At 33.9% G+C, this 23,163-nt stretch overlaps 2 protein-coding genes across 5 annotated transcripts; one reads left to right on the top strand and one right to left on the bottom strand.

Moving 5' to 3' along the window:
• Positions 1 to 44: 44 nt before the first annotated feature.
• Positions 45 to 15,873, bottom strand: LOC106051205 (ceroid-lipofuscinosis neuronal protein 5-like). 4 transcript variants are annotated; one of them, XM_056037377.1, is made up of 7 exons: positions 15,717 to 15,844; positions 14,133 to 14,218; positions 8,086 to 8,198; positions 5,774 to 5,951; positions 4,453 to 4,678; positions 3,180 to 3,269; positions 45 to 2,689 (listed from the first exon to the last, which is right to left on the bottom strand). In XM_056037377.1, the coding sequence occupies exons 3-7, from the start codon at positions 8,190 to 8,192 to the stop codon at positions 2,304 to 2,306; spliced, it is 987 nt and encodes a 328-aa protein (XP_055893352.1). In that variant the 5' UTR covers positions 8,193 to 8,198; positions 14,133 to 14,218; positions 15,717 to 15,844; the 3' UTR covers positions 45 to 2,303. The 4 variants fall into 4 exon arrangements, with proteins under 4 accessions (XP_055893352.1, XP_013061812.1, XP_055893351.1 ...); XM_013206358.2 differs by lacking the exon at positions 14,133 to 14,218 and having other exon boundaries at positions 15,717 to 15,873; XM_056037376.1 differs by lacking the exons at positions 14,133 to 14,218; positions 15,717 to 15,844 and adding an exon at positions 9,278 to 9,399.
• LOC106051206 (COMM domain-containing protein 6-like) lies at positions 10,141 to 22,738 on the top strand. The gene is made up of 3 exons (XM_013206361.2): positions 10,141 to 10,270; positions 17,561 to 17,719; positions 22,276 to 22,738. The coding sequence occupies exons 1-3, from the start codon at positions 10,259 to 10,261 to the stop codon at positions 22,333 to 22,335; spliced, it is 231 nt and encodes a 76-aa protein (XP_013061815.2). The 5' UTR covers positions 10,141 to 10,258; the 3' UTR covers positions 22,336 to 22,738.
• The last annotated feature ends 425 nt before the right edge of the window (positions 22,739 to 23,163 follow it).

The following is a 23,163-nucleotide window of genomic DNA, read 5'->3' as shown; positions in this document are numbered from 1 at the left end:
CCACTGCTCAACACAACACTAACTCAAGAACTTGACAATGAGAGTTCAAAATAATCTGATACTTTAATGAATAAATAAATAAATTATAGACACAATTGCCAACACAATAAACTGACTACACTGTACAGTCGCACCTAACCCTACTGTCTCTCTATCTCATTCTAGACTCGTACTGCTTCACTCGAGGACTCACCACCCGGACTGACCTGTGGACTGACAGTCCCGGTCTCCTCGCTGACCTGTACTTATACAATGTCTCCGGTCAACGAAGGCTTTCGATCACATGACTATAACACTAGTCATATTCGCGTGTACTAGCATTGTCTCTGGGCACAGTTGACTGCCATGCAGCATGTTACATTGCTTGTGTTAGTGTGTCGGTCACAAACAAAATTAACTCTATCACTCCGCCAATACAGTTACAACAATATGTTCACATTCTTAGAAGTCACACTTAAAAGAGATTTTTAAGATAAACTAAATGTCAAGGACACTAAACTAAACTTCCTTTTTGACAACTAAATAAACTAAACTTGTGCTAAAATAATTATTTCAATACCTCTGTAGGCCTATCAAATCTCATGTTTTATTACTAGTTAGCTGACCATTTGTTTTTTTAGAAAGGTTTTTATTTCATAAAGGAAAAGTTAATGATTCCTTCTTATCGAATATATTCACTTAGAATAGAGCTTAAAATATTTGAATCGTTTGATTCCACCCTGCTAAAAAAGTGAAAAAAAAATTAAAAAAGGGTTTGTCTTCGAGTCCGAAGATTAATGAGGAATGCAGTATTTCCTGTGGCTACGCAACCCCAGCTGTGACATACATATTTTGCCACATCCACAAAAAATTATTATAACCCTTTAGAAAAAAAAACAAATGCTGCGGAATACACACTTGAAACCAAAAGAAAATCTGCTGCCGAGGACAGACACAGACGGCGAAAAGAAAATCTTAATCGACCACCTGCTGACAATGGTTATGCTTGCCCTGGACTCGAAGACAAGCCTTATTATTATTATTACAGGTGTACTTGCTACATGGGATATGCAGACTTAAACCCATCTTCCAGGGATATGTAGACTTAAACCCTTGTCTTCGAGAAATATGCAGACGTAAACCCTTGTCTTTCAGGGATGATTTATGTATACAGCAAGGTCTAAAAACAATAAAAATGGACCTTGACTGCTAACACTACACACAGTGAAGTGTCTATTATTAAAACACTTAACTTTGCAATTTTATTTTGGATAAGCCCGAAACTCAAAATTATAATTTAAAAAACTTTGGTATCAATTATGCCAGTAAAAATTAATATAAAACACAAAAGAAAGTTTTACCCAAAGTACAATCAGAACATAAAAAAACAACAACAACTAAGAATTTTTTTTTAAACGTTAGTAAGGTCAATATTGCAAATCTTCAGCACCTGTGTATGACTATCTACCACAAAAATAGTATAGAACAATCCCAAAAATATCTATAAGGATTATTATAAATAGATATCACAGCTAACAAAGAGTTTCAGGACCAGTTAGCTAAAAATGATAAAACATTACTTTACAAATACAGGTGTAAGTGAAGAAAAAAACAAACACTTTTCTTTGTCTATATAAAAACTTTCCCCAGTAAAATGTTATTCAAGGCTATGAAATGGGTTGCCATGGAAATCAATGAAATAACAGCAATGACTAGATGAAATGACTTGGCCTTCAAAATCTTTTTTTTTCCTTGGAGGAAAACAAATAAATAAACATAGAAAATACTTGTACAGAATCAATCTACATCAAATCATTAAACATAGAAAATACTTGTACAGAATCAATCTACATCAAATCATTCAGCACCAAATAGTGTTTTCAGATTAGTGAAATCACTGACGCTCAAGGAAAGGGTACTAATTAAATATTTCTAATGGTGATATACCTTTACACTATGAGAAAATATTTTCACAATTTCTATTGAAGTTTTAATAGCAACCATGAAAACTACTAAATAATTAATTGCATCAATAAGTATCTTTATACCTCAAAATGTATAAATTTTCTAACATATTTGTTGTTTTAAAAATTGAAAATATCCACAAAAACTATTTAAAAATAGAAATAAAGGTTATGACATTGCCTTAGGATATTGCCTACTCAATACATTAGACCTAAATAAGCAAACCAAATACACAAAATGTCATCAGAAAACAAGGAATTTAAGGAGCAGTTTTGGTTATTATAAAAATAATAAAACATTTTCAGTGTAATTTTCATTGATGACATGAGTCTTATGAATTATGTTACAATATAATATCTCTAGCTTGGAAGAGGTACTTCATCATAAGTAATCTCTATATATGGATATTTTAAAGGTAAATGCCAATATTCATCATTATAATACAAGTAAAAATTATTATACATTAAAAAATAAGGTAAGTACTCCAACAAGTGCAACAGAACTTCAGCTAGATTTTGACTTCCTTGAAAATAAGAATAAAACTTTTTGAGACTATTGATGATTGTCACATTTTGATAAACTGTTGTGGCATTTCCAATACACATTGGCTGGTCTGAGTACAGAACTGCTTTTGTATAATTTAAGTGAACAGACGTGTTGAATGTAGCTCCATATTCATGAAGTTTACTAAATGCCCGTAGCACCCAAGAAGCACAATCAAATGGATCAAACCAAGTGACACCCTCTGCATAAAAAAAAAATGAATACATAAATAGTTTAGATAAATGACACCCAAGTAATGCCTTGTTTTAGTGTAAAGCTAAACAACTGACACTTTTACTTACTACAAAGCAGCCCATTTATATATTACTTTTGACATATTCATTTAACAGGTTTATCTTGATTGAATATTGGACAAAAACAAGAAAATAGCACTAAAAAGATCAAAAAAGAAATGTACCTAATAAAGATGCATGGCTCACTTTCGATTAAATTTAATTCTTTCCTCTTAATCAACGATATCATTGTTGATTTGATCCCATTAAATTTAATTAATATTTGGTTTTAGAAAGTATAGTTTCTGTTATATAAAGAGGGCATGCATTCTCCTATAATTAATTCTATACCAAAAGTAAAGTTTTCTGATTACAAAAAAAGTTTGAAGGGTTGAATGTACAAATGCGAAAAATGAACGTGGAAAAATAATTACGGAGATAAAGAGTTAAAGGACTTACGTCTGCTTTCCTTAACAGTCCAAGTCTCATAAAATGGAAAGGTGTTGTTATCTAGTTCAGTCCACATTGCAAATTGATTAAATATAGTTCCTAAAAGAAAACAAAGATTAAATCTTTTAAACCAAGAATCATCCAATCATAAAAGAAAACTATCTTCCTATCTTATAAATTACACTCCTTTAAAAGTAAAATGTCATACATGCATCCATCTACTATCTACTCAATTCTGTTATTTAGAGATTAAAATCCACTTTAGACATTTCTGTTAATTATAGATTAAAATCCTCTAAGTCATTGGTTTTCCTGGCTGATTTTTAAGTCTTAGGCATATCCATGTGTTAATCTAATGTAGTCATTTGAGTTGATTAAATATTTATATTCACTCAATTCATCGGTTTCCTGGCCGAATCTGATATTAGAAATTTATTTTAGCTCAAATAGCACTTGGAAAAAAAACTTCTTACATGAGATTGTTCTTGTGATTGGAACAAGAAATGGATTTCAGTTATTGTTGTGTTTTTTTTAAGGGAATTTAATAAGGTTATGTGTTTTTGTAAAGTACAATTTAGTTATTGTTCAATTATTTAAAATTTATTTTAAAACAATTTATTGGTTATTAACTTTGTAAACTTGGAGTAGCTCTCAATGTATAGGTTTTGCCAACGATGTTTTTCTCGTTAACTTCTGATAAGCCTCGTCGCTTTTTTTGTTTGTTTATTCTAGTTGCTTTATGTTGTCCTAAATACCAGTGTTTAAATTTTTTTTAATGCTTAAGGAGTTCAAAAATATGACGTGGAGAGTTAGAAGAAGTGGGTGAAAGTTAAGCTTCATTGGTCATGTTTTTTGAGCAACTGTTTATTGGCTAACCATAGCGACATGAAGGAGCTGAGCACAGCTTACATCCTGTCTGGCAGGACTAATTAATCATGTTTTCTTAGAGTGTTTGGTTTGTTATTTGAAAGATCAATGAGGTATCAAACATGATAAATGAATCTTCACTATGATACTTAGTAAATGAATCTTCACTATGATAATTAGTAAATGAATCTTCACTATGATACTTAGTAAAGGAATCTTCACTATGATACTTAGTAAATGAATCGTCACCATGATACTTAGTAAAGGAATCTTCACTATGATACTTAGTAAAGGAATCTTCAATATGATAGAGTTAATTTTAAAACTACTTTTTAAACAAATCATATCATAGAATTAAAAAAAAGGAAAGATATATTTATATTTCAGCAAAAGTGTTCAGAGGAAAAAACTTTACCATTTATTTCTCCAACTTTAACTAAGGTTCCATTCTCCTTCCAATGCTTTTCATCAATCCCCATGTAGATGCATGCAGCACCTTGATTACACCACATAAGGTCTTGCTCGACTTTTCTCTCATGAGGAAACGTGCAGTTAAAAAGTTGAAAAAGTTCATACCACTCCATTGTCATATTGAGACCTGTCGGTACATGATGAAACCCAATGGCATCATGCATTATGTTCTGAGAACCAGAAACAAAAAAATGATATCACTCATTATGCATCAGATTCCAGTTATCAAAATAATGAACAAACATAATTATCAATTGACTTGTGTATACAGCATTTACTTCTCTAGAATGCTTAATACAAAACTTATTTGTGAATTTGAGAAGGGGAAAGATGTGGGAGAGGTTTGCTTGTAAGATTTCATCATCATGCATGATGTTCTGGTTTTAAAAGAAAACAATAAGATTTTAAAATATAGTAAATGCATTTCAATAGAGGATAACAAAAGGACAGGGCGCTAGTAAAACAGAGCTGGGGGAAGGAGAATCTTTTTCCCAAAACAAACAATGTCTACTATTATAAGTAACAAAACAAATGAGTTAAAGGACAAAATAAATCTTCTATTTTTTGTAGTTAAAAGATCTGAAAATGGCAGCAAAAAGCAACAAAAAAAAACCCCACACAAGTAAAGTACAATCTACCAAGACAAAATCCAGTCATTATAGTTTTCCCCCTCCGAATTTCACACTTAAGATTGAAAACCAGTGACATATCAGAAATGATTACATTTTCCCAGAAATAAAACTACAAACTTGTGGAGTAAGCACTAGAGATTGCTGAACCTGTGATTAAATTAAGTATGCACATTATGTCAACAAGCAGGAAACCAGTTGATCATAAATAGTAAATTTAAGGGAGGCAACTCAGGAGGATTAAATGGAAAAGATTATTATTATTAAGGAAACAAAAAACAGCCAATGACTAAGCCTTCCCACACAGAGTCAAGTTTCTAGGTTCACTTGACCTTTCTGTCAAAACTCTTTCCAAAACAACGACACAATTCCCAGCATAGCTTTCAATTCATAAACCAGGTGTCAGCAGAACACAGGATGCCTCTTTCCTACTCTAATTCCAGAACTCCAGTCTCTATTTCTTTCTTGTTGCGGGTAAGGCTAATGTAAATTCATGTTGAATAGCGCACTGGTGCACATCAAAAGTGCCATTGCTGGGCAGAGTTACACCTAAATATAGTTGTTTTTTTTTAATGTCTCTTATATTTCAGTTTGGGAACAGGGAAGAAAAACTGTCATTCATGTACACGTACTTACAAATTTCTTAAGCAGATCTCCAAATTTAAATTCCCAGACTGGTGCTTTCATCGCATACACATACAGAAGGTCACTGTCACCAACTTTAGGCATTGAATTGGAAGGCAGTCCTGTTGGGCAAAACGGAATTATTCCTGCTTTACAGTAAGGATCACTGATAGGTCGCTTCTCATACTCTCTGAAAAATGTTAATTCTCAAAATCATGCGAAAAATAACTAGAAGTTGATAAATCAAGTTTAACCAATAAAAGCTTTGCCTATGTTTAAAAGTTCAATTAAATTATTTTTTGTTAAAACTATAAATTACAGTGTGGCCAGATTTGACACAAATTATGTGTTTACAAAAATGTGTGTCTGTGTTGAAATCACAAAGAGTATGTGTAATAAATGTTAACAGTGATAATGAAGACTATTTAAGTCATAAATTATAACAGAATGTCTGCAATAGCCTGTGACACCATGAGCATATATATGGCAATGGTTGAAAAAGACTACTAGATAAGGTAATCAAATTAATGAAAATACCAGGAGACTGTGAAGAATACTGATATAACATGACCTAGATAGCATGAATGAAGTGTCAAGCTGCAATGCCATGTTTTTGAAGCCAAGTGTCAGTGGTGCAAACTAATAAAATCATGTGAAGCAAAGATATTGATTATATCAGCAAAAAAGGGCAGCAAAGATTACGATTACTAAGAAAACTGTCCTCGTTTAATGTTAGCGAAAAGGCCTTGGCTATGTTTTATCATGCTCACATCTGCAATATTTTAAGTTTCAATATCACTGCCTGGTATGGCATTCTGAGCATTAAAAATAAAAATAAACTTCATAGAATCCTAAATGCTGCTGGCAAAATCATTGGCAAAAAACAAACCCCATTTGGGCAGTTGTTTGAGACAAACATCTATAAAAAAGCTAACAAGATCCTCGAAATAAAGAATCACCCTTTGTGTCAGGATTTTGTGATTTTACCATCACAAAAGAGATACAAGACACCGATAGCAAAGACAAACAGACACAAACACTCTTTTGTTCCCCTGGCAATCAAATCATTAAATAAGAACAATCTGGTATAAACTTTGTCACATGTAAATTATGAGTGAGTCTGGTGTGAATGTACACTTTGGTTTCTTATAGTTATAATGTTTTTTGTTTGGTGTAATGCACAAATTGTAAGACAAATTTCCTTACGGATAATAAAGATTATTATTATTATTATTATTTTAGAGTGCTATGTGTTCATGTAGCCAAACTAGAAGATTGAGTCAAATTCATTTATGTTACTGAAATTAAATTACTAGAACAAAAAAATACTAACAAAACATTATATTGAGGATTTTCCCAATAAATTTTCAAAACAGTAATCTCCTCCTTGTTTAGTTATCAATTTTTAATATAATTAGATTCTTTAAGAAAAAACATAGAAAAAAAAGAAGATTTCAAAATACATGGAAACAATTTTAAATGTCAAAGACACTATGTTGAAAGATGACTGCTGCCAACAAAATAATCAAAAATTTACTTTGTGTTACAAGTGAAAGAGCTTAGATATTTGATTTTAAAGTGCTTAAAGGTGCACAGACAAATTATTTACATAACCTTTCAAAATAAATAGCTCATCAACATTTCCTATATTCTGAGGAATGCAGTATTTCCCGTGGCTGTGCAGCCCCAACTGTGACCTACATATTTTGCCACACCCAGGGCAAGCATAACCATTGTCAGCAGGTGGTTGATTTAGATTTTCTTTTCAATGTCTGCTTCTGTCCTCGGCAGTGAATTTTCTTTTGGTCTCAAATGTGTCCCCCAGCGGTCTTATTCTTAGGCTGCATACAACCAGGTGCTCTCTTCTATGTCAGCCAAGGCAAGTAGTCTTTGAAGCGTTTCCGTGGGGTGCCTCTGTTACGTCAACCACCTTTTAGCTAACCAAAAAAGACTGCCTTTGGCATAAGTTCGTCCCCCATTCGGGATACGTGCCCTGCCCAGCAAAATAGCTAGCTATTTAAAGCTATCTGTCATAGATTTGTTTCTCTGTAAATCTCAAATATGTAGACTAAACTAAATTACAGTAATATAGCCAATATAGCAATCAGTATAACAACATTCCAGCCTGTCAGCAGTTTTAGTCACCAATAAATATAGATTAGTTTATTAGACACAATTTCAAATGGTCAGAAATGGGAAGTAGCACAGAGATGGTAAAGAATTTAAATGAAAGAGTCAATTTTATGGTTGAAAACTTCAAAGAAAAAGTTTTTATCATACTAATAATATTCTACATCAGTAGCAGTAAGTGAAACATTACCAACCTATGTATTTGAGGCCAAAGTGGGTGAGGGTCACTGCATTGTGATGTCCATCCAATGCCATATTGCACAAATAGTATTAGGTATACTAAAGCAAGGAGCCACTTCATTTTTACCTTAAAAGAAACAAAAATAATAATTTCCTTTATATTTATTACAGATCTAGATCTCAAGATCTTCTAGCTCTAGTTAAGTTTACTGAAACAATATTGATAGTAGATTCTAGATGATACTAGATCCATCATCTATCTAGAATTTAGAAGAATTACTCAGCGGTGGCTGAGCGGTAAAGCGCTTGACTTCCGAACCGGGGACCGGGGTTCGAATCCTGGTGAAGACTGGGATTTTTAATTTCGGGATCTTCGGGCGCCTCTGAGTCCACCCAGCTCTAATGGGTACCTGACATTAGTTAGGGAAAAGTAAAGGCGGTTGGTCGTTGTGCTGGCCACATGACACCCTCGTTAACCGTAGGCCACAGAAACAGATGACCTTTACATCATCTGCCCTATAGACCACAAGGTCTGAAAGGGGAACTTTACTTTTTTTTTTTTTTTTTTTACTTAATACACTATTTGATTATCATCAATCAACATGTAAATATTGTAAACATTAGCAATGACAACTGATGCATGACAAGAATACTAGACTCTAGTGACACTCTAACTTTAGTCACATTGTTAGTCACAAGATTCAAAGATTGACCTAGAAATGGATTAATATATAAAAAGATTAATACTATTAATATTAGACTATTATTAGTTAATAGTTAGCTAGTAATAGATAGATTCAAGATTTTAAATAGATTAGACCTAGATTATTCTAGATCTAGGAACAGTCAACACGCGTGTGCGTAATCATCTTTTTTTGTTTGAAGTTACGTCTGTATTTCTCTACAGTTACAGTCTACAGACTAGGTCTACACCAATATTACCAATAATCAGCAATAACTTATTAACTATAAGTTAGGTTTGTGACTTGTCTTCGAGTTACGAGTATTTCAGTATTTCCCGTCGCTACGCAGCCCCAGCTACGACCTAGATATAATCATATTTGCCACATCCATTCTACACTATTAGATCTAGAAACTAGTAGTCTTACTATCATAATAGTAATACTAATAATCATGATCTTACTAACTAGAGTCTACGATTAGTAGGATTCTTAGTAGATCTACTCCTAGTTAGACTTAGAATACCTGAACAGGACGACATGTTCATGTTGTTGACAAAATAACAAATAAAGCAGATTGGTCTCCCTTTGTTTAGTTTATTCGCAAAAAGGCTAGATTAGAGATCTAGATATATAAATCTAGATCTAGTGGGAAATACTCAGCGAATGCACAGTGAACCGCTATAGCAAGAAAACAGTTTTGCCAACTCGGAGTTACTTGAAAGTACAACGGAACATCGTAAACAATGAACAATATCGTCATGTGCCCAAGCAAAAATAAAAATACGCACCACTGAGATTACATTTTCGTGAAAATAGACTTGCGATGTATTCATCTACTTTTTTTTTTTTGAAGTAAGGCCTGTTTGTAAATAGTATTTTATAACATAAGAAGATAAGATAAGTCGTAGAAAATCTAAAACCTCTTCTCACTCTGTATTCTGAGACTCTGTATTGTAAGATAATAAATCTTCGTAATAACTAAAATTTTTTGTTTTAAAACAACTTCAATGTGTTTTTTTTTTAAATATTACATAGTTACAACCTGCCTGCTCTGGATGTTGCAAAATATGTAGGTCACAGCTAAGACTATGTTAGTACGTAGCTACGAGAAATATAATGCCTCCTTCAGTCACAAGGCGACTATGGATCATCTCATGAACGCCTGTGTGGGTGGGCATTAGCTATGGTCGGATTTCGAAGACAAGCCTTATTATTATTAGTTAAAGCCTTAGCCAGTTAAGGGATTGATTTCTCTAGATAAATCTAGATCTATATATTTCTTAAAATATATTTTTTTACATCGAAAGTAAAAGAAAACGTTTTCCTAATTACTTTATTTTTATATTATTTAAACTATAAACTGCTATTTTTTCTATCATAAATTGCCTAAGTTAACATTAATTTGTATTTGTTTTGTAAATAAAACAGGTCTTACAGGTTCTGAGCTTTAAAATAAAAAATGGCGATATGCTAATAAACTTTATGTTTATAGTATTTGTAAAAGATGAACAATGAAGTAAGTGAATTAATGGATACCTTGTACCGGTAATTGCGGTAATTTAATCTAAATCTAGATCTAGCTAGGTATTATCAGGTTTCCTAAATCGGTAGCTAGAATCTAGCTCCAGACCCTAGATCTAGAATCTAATCTAGATGTAGACTCTAGACTCTAAGACTGTACTAGATCTAGACACTCTTGACTCTAGATCTAGTTAACTCTCTAAATCTAGATAGATCTAGTCTAGATCTAGTCTTCTAGACTAGATTGTCACTAGATCTAGATCTAGAATCTAGATTAACTAGTAGTAGTTGCTGATGATACTTATTAACTTAACTTATGATTGAGCTTATGCCTTAGACTCTTTTAGTCTTTTAGATCGAGTTATTAAATTAGTATTAGTATCTAGATTACTATAGTAGTTTTTATGTAACTAGAAATAGATCTATAATTAAAAATTATCTAGATCTCAATTTATATTAATATAAATAATGCCAGTGACTTGGCAGAATTTAAGTCATTGGTTAATATGCATGACTAAATGCATGACGCGTAGGACGTAATCATCTTCTTTTTTGAAGTAACGTCTGTATTATATAAGATAAGATAAGATAAATATTACATATAATATATTATAATTTAGAATCTAGATCTATATTCTAGATAGATGATAAATCTATAGACTTAGACTTAACAGTACTGGTACAGTGATGAGTGAATAGTCTAACAATATTTCAAAATATTTAATTTTCTATATATGCTAGGACTCCTTACTAGTTACTAGGACAAATTTAAACAAATGCTCCTTCTTCCCTAGTGCTATTTAAATTTAAGTATTAAGAGCATGGAATGGGCTGCCTTAGCCAGCCAGGAAATCCAGTGATTTGGCAGAATTTAAGTCAGTGCTTAACATGCATGACTAGATGCATGACACGTAGGACGTAATCATCTTCTTTTTTGAAGAAACATCTGTATTAAATAAGATAAGATAAGATACTAATCAAGTAACTAATCTAGTAATCATACTCATCTATAAATAGATTAGATCTATACAAGGCATACTCCATTAATAGATAGATCTATATGTATGTCTAGATCTATTCTTGTTTGCACAAATCTAAAACATAACCTGATTTTTAAAAAAAGCATTAAAAAAATCAGTGCATACAGACATGATTTACTTAGACTTGGATCCTCCCAAGGCTGTTCAGTGCATTGGGCGGCAAGCTGCCCCCATAAAGATTTGTATTCTGTCACTGGCAATGACTGCAGCCTCTTCCCACCTGGTGTCCAGTGCTCTAAGGTCCTCCATGATAGTGTGGCACCAAGTTATATGAGTACATCCCTGTTTGCGCTTTCCTTATATTGGTGTCTGTCCATGTCATCGCTACTCTTGGTATGCATAATTCAGTTGGTTGAAGGTCTCTTTAAAGTGCTTTACACATCTTGCATATCTTGTTATTTTTTTGTTATCAAAGTTTTGCCTTGCTTGTCTTTTATTGGTGGTCCTTGTCCAGTCTTTGATTCAGTGCAATCTTGGATGATATAATGGAAAACTTTTGTGCCATTTCTGCATGCAGCTGCTTGTTTCTCTTGATCCTTGTGTTCAATCCAGTCCCATTTATTTTGCCAAAACTTCTCTTTACTTTCAGATATGCTTTCTTATAGGCTGCGAGTGATCCTGTGTTGCATTTTTCTTGTCTACGTTTGGCATCTTTTCTTTTCATCTCCCATCAATCAGTTTCCATGTTCTGTCTTGTATCCACTGTTTTTTTGTATTAACCTTGCCTCCTTCAGATGACTTTTTCTGAACCTCTCTGAGGTTGACCCACTCTTCTTCATAGGTCAATATATCTGCAAAGCCTTGAAGTGTTTCTTCAGTTCCAGTTGGAACTGTTCTGCAATTTTGGTCTTTGAACTTGTCCTATTTAAATGGTCAGAGCGGTGTGATTCATTTTGTTTGGCATTTCAGCTGGAGTTTAATTTTGCCACTGACAAGGTAGTGGTATGAGCTAATATTCACTCCTCTGTGCATGTATAATAGAGATGACCTCCATTGCTTGGAGATGCAATTGTAATCAATCTCGTAGAAGGATCTTGTGTTTTTAATTGACATGCTTTTGGATGCGCAGAGAGAAACCAAATGCTCATCATTGTCACTGATGTTTTCAGCAGAGCTATATAGTCCCACTACGCATTCAAACCCAGTTCAGCTGCGATTGATTTTGGCCCTTAAGACCCCATCAGTAGAATTAAGGTCATGACTGGGTATTTCATCAAGTGTGGTTTGAAGATGATTATAAAAGGTGTTATTGATGGTATCTTCTGAATCCTCAGTTGGGGCATATACTTGAATGGTAGTGACTTTGATTTGGTTTGTTTGAAGAATAAATGTAATAATGTGGGGGCTTACTGGCTTCCAAGCAATAACAACTAATAATATGACATTATTATTATTATAGCTTTTATATAGCGCTACTTTCATGCTTATAGCATGCTCAGAGCGCTTTTGGTCCAATCTCATTTGTGGGCCAGTGGGGGGGAGGGGGTATCTAGGAGTTGGTTTTCTGTGCTGCTTTTATGCACTCAGTAAACACAACTCTGCCAGAGTCGGGTGTCGAACCTTGAGCCCCCTTCTAGGTAGCCAAGCCAAGTTCAAGCGCACTTGGCCTCTCGACCACGCATACCACAATTGACATGAACAAATCTGGCTAGAATTCTAGATCTATTCTCTAGATATATTATCTAGATCCATACATTACTGCCAATGCATGAAACCCAGCATTCTATAGTCTATCTTATCTTATGTAATACAGACGTTACTTCAAAAAAGAAGATGATTACGTCCTACGCATCATGCATTTAGTCATGCATATTAACCAATGACTTAAATTCTGCCAAGTCACTGGTTTTCCTGGCTAACACAGGCAACCCATTCCATGCTCTAATAGCACTAGGGAAGAAGGAGTATTTGTACAAATTTGTCCTAGCATATGGGACGAGGAATGTGCCTTTATCTTTGTGTTCTTTCAGAGTATTTAATTAAATTTTGTTTTTGTATTTGAAGATTATGGTTCATTGTTTATGTATAATTGCTACTTTACTTTTAAGTCTTCTGTCCTGAAGGCTTTCTAAATTTAGTGATTTTACTAAAGGTGTTACTCTAGTCAAATGTGAATATTCGTTTGTTATGAATCTCACTGCTCCATTTTGTGTCTGTTCCAGTTTCTTAATTTTTTCTTGAGTTGAGGGGTCCCAAACAGAGGATGCATATTCTATTATTGGCCTAACCTAGGTTATAGCCTAGACCTAAGCATTCTATAGAATACCTTAAAGAGTTCAACATTAAATCATAAAATTGAGTCTTTCTAGAAATATATATTTCTATTGGCCAGTTATCTAGAGAGTGTGCATTTAGTCCTGTTCTTGAAACTGTGGATTTTTTAAAATTAAGGCTAAGTGTGTACATATGCAGGCTTTTCCCTTTTATTTTATCTGATTGAATTCTTGCTGTCAGGTTGATCTAATCCAACCTGATAAAGAAAAGAAATAGATTCTACAGTGAGTTTAATTTTTTTTTCACTGAGGACTATTGAGGATAATGTTGGCTGTAGATTTCCACCTTGTATGTAATCTTTGTTTGCATTTTACATGATCAAATATATTTCAAGCCTAATTTGTAAATTTAACATTATCATGTTATTTTTTTTTTTTGCCTTCTTTGTAAGGCTTTGTCCTTTTAAAGATTTGAAAGTGTTAGGTTAACTTAAGTTTTTTTTCTATCCACAAGAAATAGTTCCCAAGAAGTAAAGTAAGAAAAGCCTACAAAAAGAATATATGTTGAAGAAGATAATTTAAAAAAAAAAAAAGCTTAACTCACTCTGTCTGGGTTGAATCTTGTACAAGTTTTCTCCCACTTCCCATTATTGGATAAGTTAACTTTGCAAAATTATTCTTCATCAAGGACTATACATGAATCAATAAAAAAATAAATTAGTTGCAATTCATTAATTTTAATTTATATTGAAATGTACTGAGCTAAGGGGAAATAAGCCTTGTGTAGAGAATTCTAAGACTGTTGGCTAAAAACTTTTAAACTAGACTTTTTCAGATTATAAAACCTTCTATTGGCTAATGCCTCAGGCTTTCATCATGTCAGGTACCCATTAAAGGTGGACTCAGAGCCGTCCTAAAGATCCCAAAATTAAAAATCCTGATCTTTACCATGATTCGAATTTGGGACCTTCCAGTTCAGAAGCCAAGCGCTTTACCACTCAACCACTGTGTCTCCAATTACAAGATTGATAGAAAGTAATTGATGCAATTTCACTCAATAGAAACTTTAAAAAAAAGTTTTTCTATTTTATTTGTTTTTTGTGTGTGTTATAAACACTTTTTATTATGACACTTTTTATGCTAATATAATTCATTGCTTCAAGGAATTATGTCATAATCTGATAATGGAACTTAGTATAGAGACATTCAAATGTATTTTTAATTTTTATTTAGCCTATTAATTTTGTTTTTTAATTTCAATTATTTTTATTTTAAATATTTTTATAGATAAAAATAAGAAATTTTCTGCATTGGCTGAAGTAGATCTAGTCATTCTAAGTCAACTAGGAAAAGCTGAAGTTATTTCCTACTTTACCCGAAAACATATAAATCTAGAACGGCTGGATTTGAATCTTCGCCAGTAACATATATGCCATTTTAGGAAACAATCAAAGGAGTTGTCTGAATTTGAAATGTAATGACTTAGCACAATTGAAATCTTTCATGACTAGATTAACACATGAATAAAATGTAGAAATTCTCTTTTTTAAAGGAGCAACTGGTAAAGTTTTAAAGACAAGCTAAGAAGATTAGGTTAGGGTTGAAACACTAAATATTCAGTTAGGGTTAGCAGTTAAAGATAGATTAATTACAGGTATCACAAAGACAGACAATGGTGTCTAGACAAAACAGGTCATTTTCAATGCATCTTTTTCTTAAGTTGTCAATTTAATTTAGTTAGAAGCTTCATGGAGACCTAATAGTCAATAGATAGTCTCCCTTATTTAGGCCCATTTTTTCCATAGTAATCTGTAGAATTTTATTACTATCTTCTTGTGGTAGGTTTGACTACTAGATACTCCCATACTACCAATGGAATTGTAGGTAATTATGCAGGGAATTCCTTTTTCACATCCAGCAGCAGTTTTGAGTCATTAACTAGTGTACATTAATATATTTTGACCAGCTTAATTTAAGGTTTAATTCAATTCATAAATCTAACTTACCAAAAAATGCAATCATCACGTTAGAGTTAATAAAATCACACGTTATGTCTAGCTATGAAAGATTAAATTTGGAGAGACATGTTTATTGTGTTTTTTTTTTGTTGACAAATTGATTTATTGAAGAGATCTACATTGTTAAATAAAAATTAATTAAAAGAATAAAAAAAACGTTAATGTCAAACCTTGTTCCGTGTAACTTCCTTGAGATTGAACTTTGTTTTCCAATAAAGTAGAGCCACTAAGTCTGTGTGTTCCTTAATAATCCCAGTTGCTTAACAAGTTCAATAGAATGAGGTATGATCACGTTGTCTGTAGCAGAGATAATTATATCTGATTAAGTTATTCAAGTAGGCCAAGTTACTCAGATATCTTCTGACTTGAAATGATAAAAAGAACTAGCACATTTTTAGATATGAGTTTCTATTTTCAATTACCAGTTATATCAATGATGTTTCATTACTTAGTTTTTATGCATTATTCATCTTGACAGTGAATCATTTATTTCAAATTTTTCATCTCACTTCAGTCTTCACATTTAGTCATCTTATATGACACAGACATTACTTCAAAAAAGAAGATGATTACGTCCTATGTGTCATGCATATCAACCAATGACCTGGATTCTGCCAAGTCACTTGTTTTCCTGGCTAGCTCAGGCAACCCTTTCCATGCTCTTATAGCACTAGGGAAGGAGTATTTATACACATTTGTCCTAGCATATGGAATGAGGAATGTGCCTCTATCTCTGTGTCTTTCTGAGTATTTTATTAAATTTTGTATTTGAAGATTATGGTTCATTGTTTTATGTATAATTGCTACTTTACTTTTGAGTCTTCTATCCTGAAAGCTTTTTGAATTGAGTGATTTTACTAAAGGTGTTACTCTAGTCAAATGTGAATATTCGTTTGTTTTTTTTTACTCATGCTGACACTTAAGGTTATCTGCCCATGAGTTCCTTCTATTCTCTCCTTTCGTGATACTTTCAGTTTTATCAATCATATTCATTGATGATGCCTTCTTATTGTTTGCCTTTCTTTTTCCTAACACAGTATGAATATCTTAAGACCTGAAGATCTTGTGTCTTGAATGTTCCACATGAGCAGGCAATTTATTTTAGTTCTTTTTGTCTTCTGCACCTGTCTTCAATAAAGGTTTTTCTTTGGGTCTCAAATGTGTATTCCGCAGCTTTTGTGAGAACTCTCAAACTGTCTCTTTCAAAGGCCGTTTGCTGCCAGCTACTTTCCTGTATACAAATGAGGGCAAAATGGCACCTGTGTTGATCTTAATATATTGCTTATTGGGGGAAGGGGGGCACCTCTGTCACAATGTCCTCTTTAATCTTGCCATTTAAGATACCTTTGACATTTGGTCATCCCCAATGCCAGATAAGTGTCCAATTCAGCGCAGGTGTTGAATGGTAATTTGTGCTTCCATACCTGTCTCAAGCAAAACATAGTTATTTCTAATGTAGTCTTACCTACATATGCCCATTATGGAGTGAAGGCGCCTTTCATGGAAGCATTGGAGGAGTCTTAGAAGCCATTGATAGCAAATGTCAGCTGACAATTGCCCATTATAAAGCGAAGACACCTTTCATGGAAGCATTTGAGGAGTCTTAAAAGCCTTTGTTAGCAAATGTCTGAAATTTTTCCATATTTCTTTACATGACTCTCCATGTCTCAGAACCATATAGAAGAACTTAATGTGTGTGTTAAAGATTTGGATATTGTTCTGTAGAGAGATTGCTTTGGAGGCCAGATAGTTTTAAACAGCAGTCTGTTTGTTTATGAGAATTAATTTAAACATAAGGAAATTTTAAAATCCAAATGTAAAATATTGTGCTTCTCTATTGTTTGAAGTTTAAGAATTTCTATCTGTGCCAACCCTTGATGTTTTCTACTTTGCTAATGAATTTTCAAATCTTTAGTTAAATGTTTATATTAAATTCATGATTGAATGAAATATTTAAATAAGATTTAAATTTTAATAGAAGTTTTAGTATTATATTTTTTTTTATTTTCATTAGATGACAGATGTCAACATCAAATGGAAAGTCAGCATGGCTGTCAGCAGTAATGACGTCAAAAATTTGAACCAACCAATGATCACAATGATGATAGTGACTACTGACAAAGCTGGAAATAAAAATCATCTTCCTATAGAAATGACCACATCTAAATTTAAGGTCAGTTTGTGCTGTTACCTGGTATGCTGTGTGAAACATTAGGATGAAGTGTGCCCAGTATGTGAAACCTTAATGTGTCAGTGGTCTCAATTGTCCAGAGTTTAAAGCTCATGCACCATTATCCCCTACTGTTCTGCTGGAGGTTTGGAAGAGGACATAATAATTTTTTTTTTCTGAAGGAACGTCCTAAACTTATAAGAACAAAACACTCACTTTATTCAAAGGTTTTTATTCTATTCCCTGCACCAAGTCCAGAACAAGACCTCTGAACAACAAAAAAATTACTTCCATTTTGGAAAGATTTTCAAACTAGATTTAGCACTCCACCAATCTTCCACCACAGCTTACTTCTTCTTCTTCTTCTTCATCATTCTCATTGTTATGTTGGAGTGTTCATATGACTAGACCAATACATGAGATGAACTGCGCAGTGGTTTCCAAATCATGGAGCTCTCCATATAGTTTTCTTTCTATTGGGGTGATTTGGGACCAATGTCTTATACGGGCCTCTTGGTAAAGAGAGCAGTTTTGGAGGACGTGGTCAGCATTTTCTGGTGATACTCCACATGGGCAGATTTCACTGGTTCCAATTTTGAGCTTTCGGTACATGTGTTGTCGCATTCTGTTGTGTCCGGTCCTGAGTCGAAAGATTAGATGTTGGTCTTGTCGGGATAGCTTATAGTAAGCGTCATCTTTCTTGTGATTTGAATGGGAGCTCATCCATTTCTCATTTATTTTATCTACAATTAATTTCTTCATTTATTCTGGATAGAGTGCAGAGTTTATTTGTGAGTTAGTTCTCCCACTCTTGGCAAGTGTGTCACCCTTCTCATTTCCTTCTAGTTGTATATGAGCTGGTATCCATTGAATAACAGTTTTTTTGCTGTTGTTGTTGAGCTTTGTAAGTGCTGTTCTGAGGTTTTTAATATAAGAGGAATCAGAGTTTTGCAAGCTTTGGAGGGTTGTTTTCGCATCGGTTAGAAAGACAATCTGACTATGAGGGGAACTTGGATGATTTGCTAGCATGGTAGCAGCTAGTGCTAATGCTTCCCTTTCTGCTCTGTGACTGTCAGAGAGCTCTCCAGTTGCAATGGATTTTTCTAGTTTTTCTCCATCTGGCCATTCGATAAGGATTCCAGCTCCTCCATTTGTATTTGTGGTGGCTTTATGGGATGAGCCATCCGTGTAAACTCTGATCCACTGATTGCTAGGGTAATTGGTATGTAGAAAACAGTTCACTATTTCCTTGAGCTCTGTTAGTCTGTAATCAGATTTTCTTTTTATGTTTTCAATATGGTCCCTTATAGTAGGAAGAGGGCTTTCGTCCCAGGGTGGAGATTCATTATAGTGTATCAAGGATTCCAGAGTAATTTTTTCAAGTTGGTGTTTCTTTTTTAGGTTTAGAGATTCCTGTATGAAATTGGTCCTTTTGAGACAGTTTTTTGTGCCAGTTTTGTGGATTTTTATTCTGAGTGGGTGCCTCTCCAAGGTTTCCAATTTAGTGAATTGGGAAAGGATTGTTATTCCTCTTCTTTCATCCAGAGAGATCAGGGCAGCGGTTTCCTCCATAGCTCTTATGGGTGTTGTTTTGATTGCTCCTGTCATTATCCTTAGACCAGTATTTTGAACCTTGTCTATTTTTCTTAGGTTGGTTTTGGCTGCTGAGCCCCATGCTGTGGCACCATATTCTAGTACAGGTCTTACATAACTGGTATAGGTCTTTTTCAGGATGTTATGATTAGCTCCCCAATCTGTGCCAGCTAATTTTTTCAAGAGGGATAGTCTCTGGATGCCTTTACTCTGTGTTTTATCTATTTGGTTTTTCCAGGTTAGTCTTGGGTCATAGGTGACTCCAAGATATGTAGGACTCTCATTTTTTTATAAAGCTTCCTTATCTAATGTTAATTTTATTGTTTGTTGTTTTGTTGACAGTGAGAATATGGTATATGTGGTCTTTTTTGTGTTGATGGACATGCCCCAGTCTTTGGACCAATTATTGAGTATATCGAGAGCATCTTGTAATCGAAATTTCAATGTTCCTACATATTCTTCTGTGCTAATTAAGGCAAGGTCATCTGCATACATGCTGATTTTAACTTTTCTTGGTAGGTTTTGATTTAGATCGTTTATGAATATTAGGAAAAGTGTTGGGGGTAGGACTCCTCCTTGGGGAACGCCATTTTTTATACCCACTGTGAGGCTTCTTTGTCCTTGCATGCAAACTAAGGCTTTCCTATTATTTAGATATTCCTTTATCCAGTTGTACATTCTGTGGGATATGTGATGCTGGATTAGCTTGAGCAAGAGACCTTGTTCCCAGACTTTGTCAAATGCTTTTTCTAAGTTAACCCACACAATTGTTGTTGGTTTCTTTTCTTGAAAGCCGTCTTCTATTTCTTGTGTGATGAAGGCGATTTGATCTTCTATTGATCTGCCTTTTCTAAAGCCAGCCTGGGCTTCAGTGAGTAGGTTATTTGACTCAAGGATCCATGTCAGCCTTCTATTTATCACTCTTTCCATCAGTTTGCAAGTACAGCTAGTGAGGCTGATGGGACGGTAGCTATCCAGTTTATTTCTTGGTTTGCCGTGCTTTAGTATAGGGATCATAATGGCTTTTTTCCAGATGTTTGGAATTCTTCCAGGTTTCCAGCTTGCATTGAATATTTGTAGCAGTTTTCTTTTGGCTTGAGGACCCAAGTTAAGAAGCATGTCATTAGATATTTTGTCTGGGCCCGGGGCTTGTTTTGGTTTGAGGACTTTTAGGGATTCATCTAGTTCCTTCATTTTAAGATTAGTGGTCATTCCCAAGGAGTAAGCTGGATTGTTTTCTTTAATTTTATCTTGTATTTCTGAGTTTACATCTTTATTTCTACTTTCAATAATTTGTATTTGTCCTACACTTTGGAAAAACTTAATGAATTCATTTGCTGCTTCTTGGCCTTTCAGGGGTTTGTTGTCCTTTTCTATTACTATAGGAGTTGTTCTGTTTTCTTCCTGGTTGAGACATTTGGCTATACGCCAGATTTGTGGCCATCTCTATCTACGTTTAGTTGTTCTGTTTTTTCATGCCAACTTTTCCTCATGGCAGAAAGGTAATTTTTCCTGAAAATTGCGTTAGCTGCTTTTAGATTTATGTCATTTTCTATACAAGGGTTATTTTCTACTGTGTTTCTGGCTTCAATAGTGGCATTGTGGAGTTGTTGAAGGTGATCAGACCAGTTGGGGATATAATCTTTTCTTGCTCCTCTAGGAATTGATTCCTTACCTGCTAGGAGGATTGCTTTGGAGAAAGCTTGAGAATGACTTATTAACCGGATTTGATTTGCAGTTTATTGAAGTTGTGTATAGGTCTGTGAGCTTTGAGAATAAGTGCCAGTTTGCTTTTTTATAGTTCCATTTGGGGATGGTGGAGTTTTCTGATATTTTGAAGGAGGTATCGATACTGATCAATATGGGTCTGTGGTCACTGGTGGCTAGCTGGTCTGCAACTTCTCTGGTGCATTTTTTGGATAAGTTGTCAGTTGCAAAGGCTAGATCTGGAGTGGTTGATGTTAGCCAGGCTCTTGAGAAAAAGGTTGGTTTATCCTCAGGTTTATTAAGCAAGATAAGTCTGTTCTCTGCTTGCCATTCTTCAATTTCTTCTCCCCTGGCATTAAGGTCTGGGTATCCCCAGCTCTGAGAGTGACTATTCATATCTCCTAAGAATAGACAGTCTTCTTGGTCAGGTATTTGTATGTGGTCAATCTCTATTTCCTTGTCCTGTGGGAAGTAGCAGTTAAATAGATTAATATTTCCATTTGGGAGAATTAGCTTAATTCCCATTATTTCTGATTCTGAGGAGTTGGGCATAGTTGTTTGTTTGTAAGATGTTTTACATGTTTCAGATGTTCCTTCAGAGTTGAAGATAATTACTTCCTAGTCCAAACCTCCCGCAGGACGACGGGGGATGGGCGCGGGCAGGATTTGAACCCAGGACCATCGATAAATCTGAACGACAGTCCAGCGCGCAAACTGCACGACCAGGCAGCCATCCTTGTTGTATCTGTGGTAGGGATGTCATTTTTAATGAGGGTTAGGATTCCTCCTTTGGATCTGATTTCTCTATCTTGTCTGATGCAGGTGTAGCCTCTAATGGAGAAACGAAGATTACTGTTCAAATGAGTTTCTTGGATGCAAGCTACATCAATTTCTTTCTCATGAAGAAATATTTTTAGAGCTTCTTTTTTCTTTTGGATGCCCTCTGCATTCCATTGTTAGATTTTTAGACTTTTGGTCTTGGAGTGTTGGCCAGTAGTATTTACTTTCTTGTCCCTGCTCCTGGCTCCACAGGCAGAGATAGAAGAACCACAGCTTACTAACCGATCTTCCAATATCCAGAAACCATGCTCAAATTAAGACAACCTTGACATGAAATATTTTCAATGAAATGCTACATGAGATAGTTTTGGAGTGATTTTTTTTAAATGTCTGTAAAAATTTACAATGAGTATGGTAAATTATGATTTGTCAATGTTATTTTAAGTTTGAAATATTTTTTGTATGTTTTTATTTTTCAGGAGTTTTTTCGCACAGTAGCACAAATTAATACACAGATGGACAATGCCAAAATTTTGTGACAAGAAAGGATAAATTGCATTTGTGACTTTTTTTTTATCACCGGAATCTATAAATTTATTATATTTAGTAGGTCATTGAGTGATGTCACTATGTTGTCAGCTATCCCATTTTGTTTTATAGACAATGAACAAATGTAACTTATGGTCTATTATCACATTTACTTGAAGGTACAAATCTAATTGAAGATAGCTACTTTTATAGGATAATGTGTTCAGCATAACCAGGCACACTTTATAGATCTATTGCTTAAAAGCATTTTTGGTATACAAGAAAAAAGCTGTGTGTATGCATATGTTGCTTTGTTTGAGGATGCTTGGTTTGTCAATTTTAACTAAATGGTTTTCAATATTCTTTGAATACAATGGTTTCTAAATAAACAATTTTTTTGTTGATTTTTCACAATTTTTAGTTTGTTTCTATATAATATTACATTTTAATAAGTGCAACACAAAGATAAAGGTTTTAAAAAAGATTGAACCACATAGCCCCTTCAAATGTCATTGACAGGATATGCCACAATATTTTATATTTATAATAGTCCTCTTTAATTATTAGTCTTTGTTTTATGGAAGACCTACAAGAAATATATTAGTTTTTTTTTACACACTTATTAAATAATACTTATTTAATGTGTGTGTGTGTTTTTTTTCAGTATCAGTAATAATTATTTGATTGACTTATCACACAAAGATACCACAGGAAATATACATAATACAACATGACACTACAAGACACATTCCTTCATGCTTTAGTTGAACTCTAATAATAAGGCTTGTCTTAGAGTCCGAAGATTAGTGAGGAATGCAGTATTTCCCATGGCTGCGCAG

Source organism: Biomphalaria glabrata, chromosome 8 (genome assembly GCF_947242115.1).
Source record: "Biomphalaria glabrata chromosome 8, xgBioGlab47.1, whole genome shotgun sequence".
NCBI lineage: Eukaryota > Metazoa > Mollusca > Gastropoda > Planorbidae > Biomphalaria > Biomphalaria glabrata.
Note: the sequence above shows the minus strand (reverse complement) of the source record. Positions and strands in the feature narration are given on the sequence as shown.

What these genes read in the sequence shown, in the direction of transcription:
- LOC106051205 (XM_013206358.2), bottom strand. Translation starts at nt 8,192, where the DNA reads ATGAAGTGGCTCCTTGCTTTAGTATACCTAATACTATTTGTGCAATAT. An exon ending in TAAAGTTGGAGAAATAAATG is followed by an intron (nt 3,270 to 4,452) that starts GTAAAGTTTTTT and finishes GTTTTCTTTTAG; the next exon opens with GAACTATATTTAATCAATTT. An exon ending in GACTGTTAAGGAAAGCAGAC is followed by an intron (nt 2,690 to 3,179) that starts GTAAGTCCTTTA and finishes TTTTTTATGCAG; the next exon opens with AGGGTGTCACTTGGTTTGAT.
- LOC106051206 (XM_013206361.2), top strand. An exon ending in TGACCACATCTAAATTTAAG is followed by an intron (nt 17,720 to 22,275) that starts GTCAGTTTGTGC and finishes TTTATTTTTCAG; the next exon opens with GAGTTTTTTCGCACAGTAGC.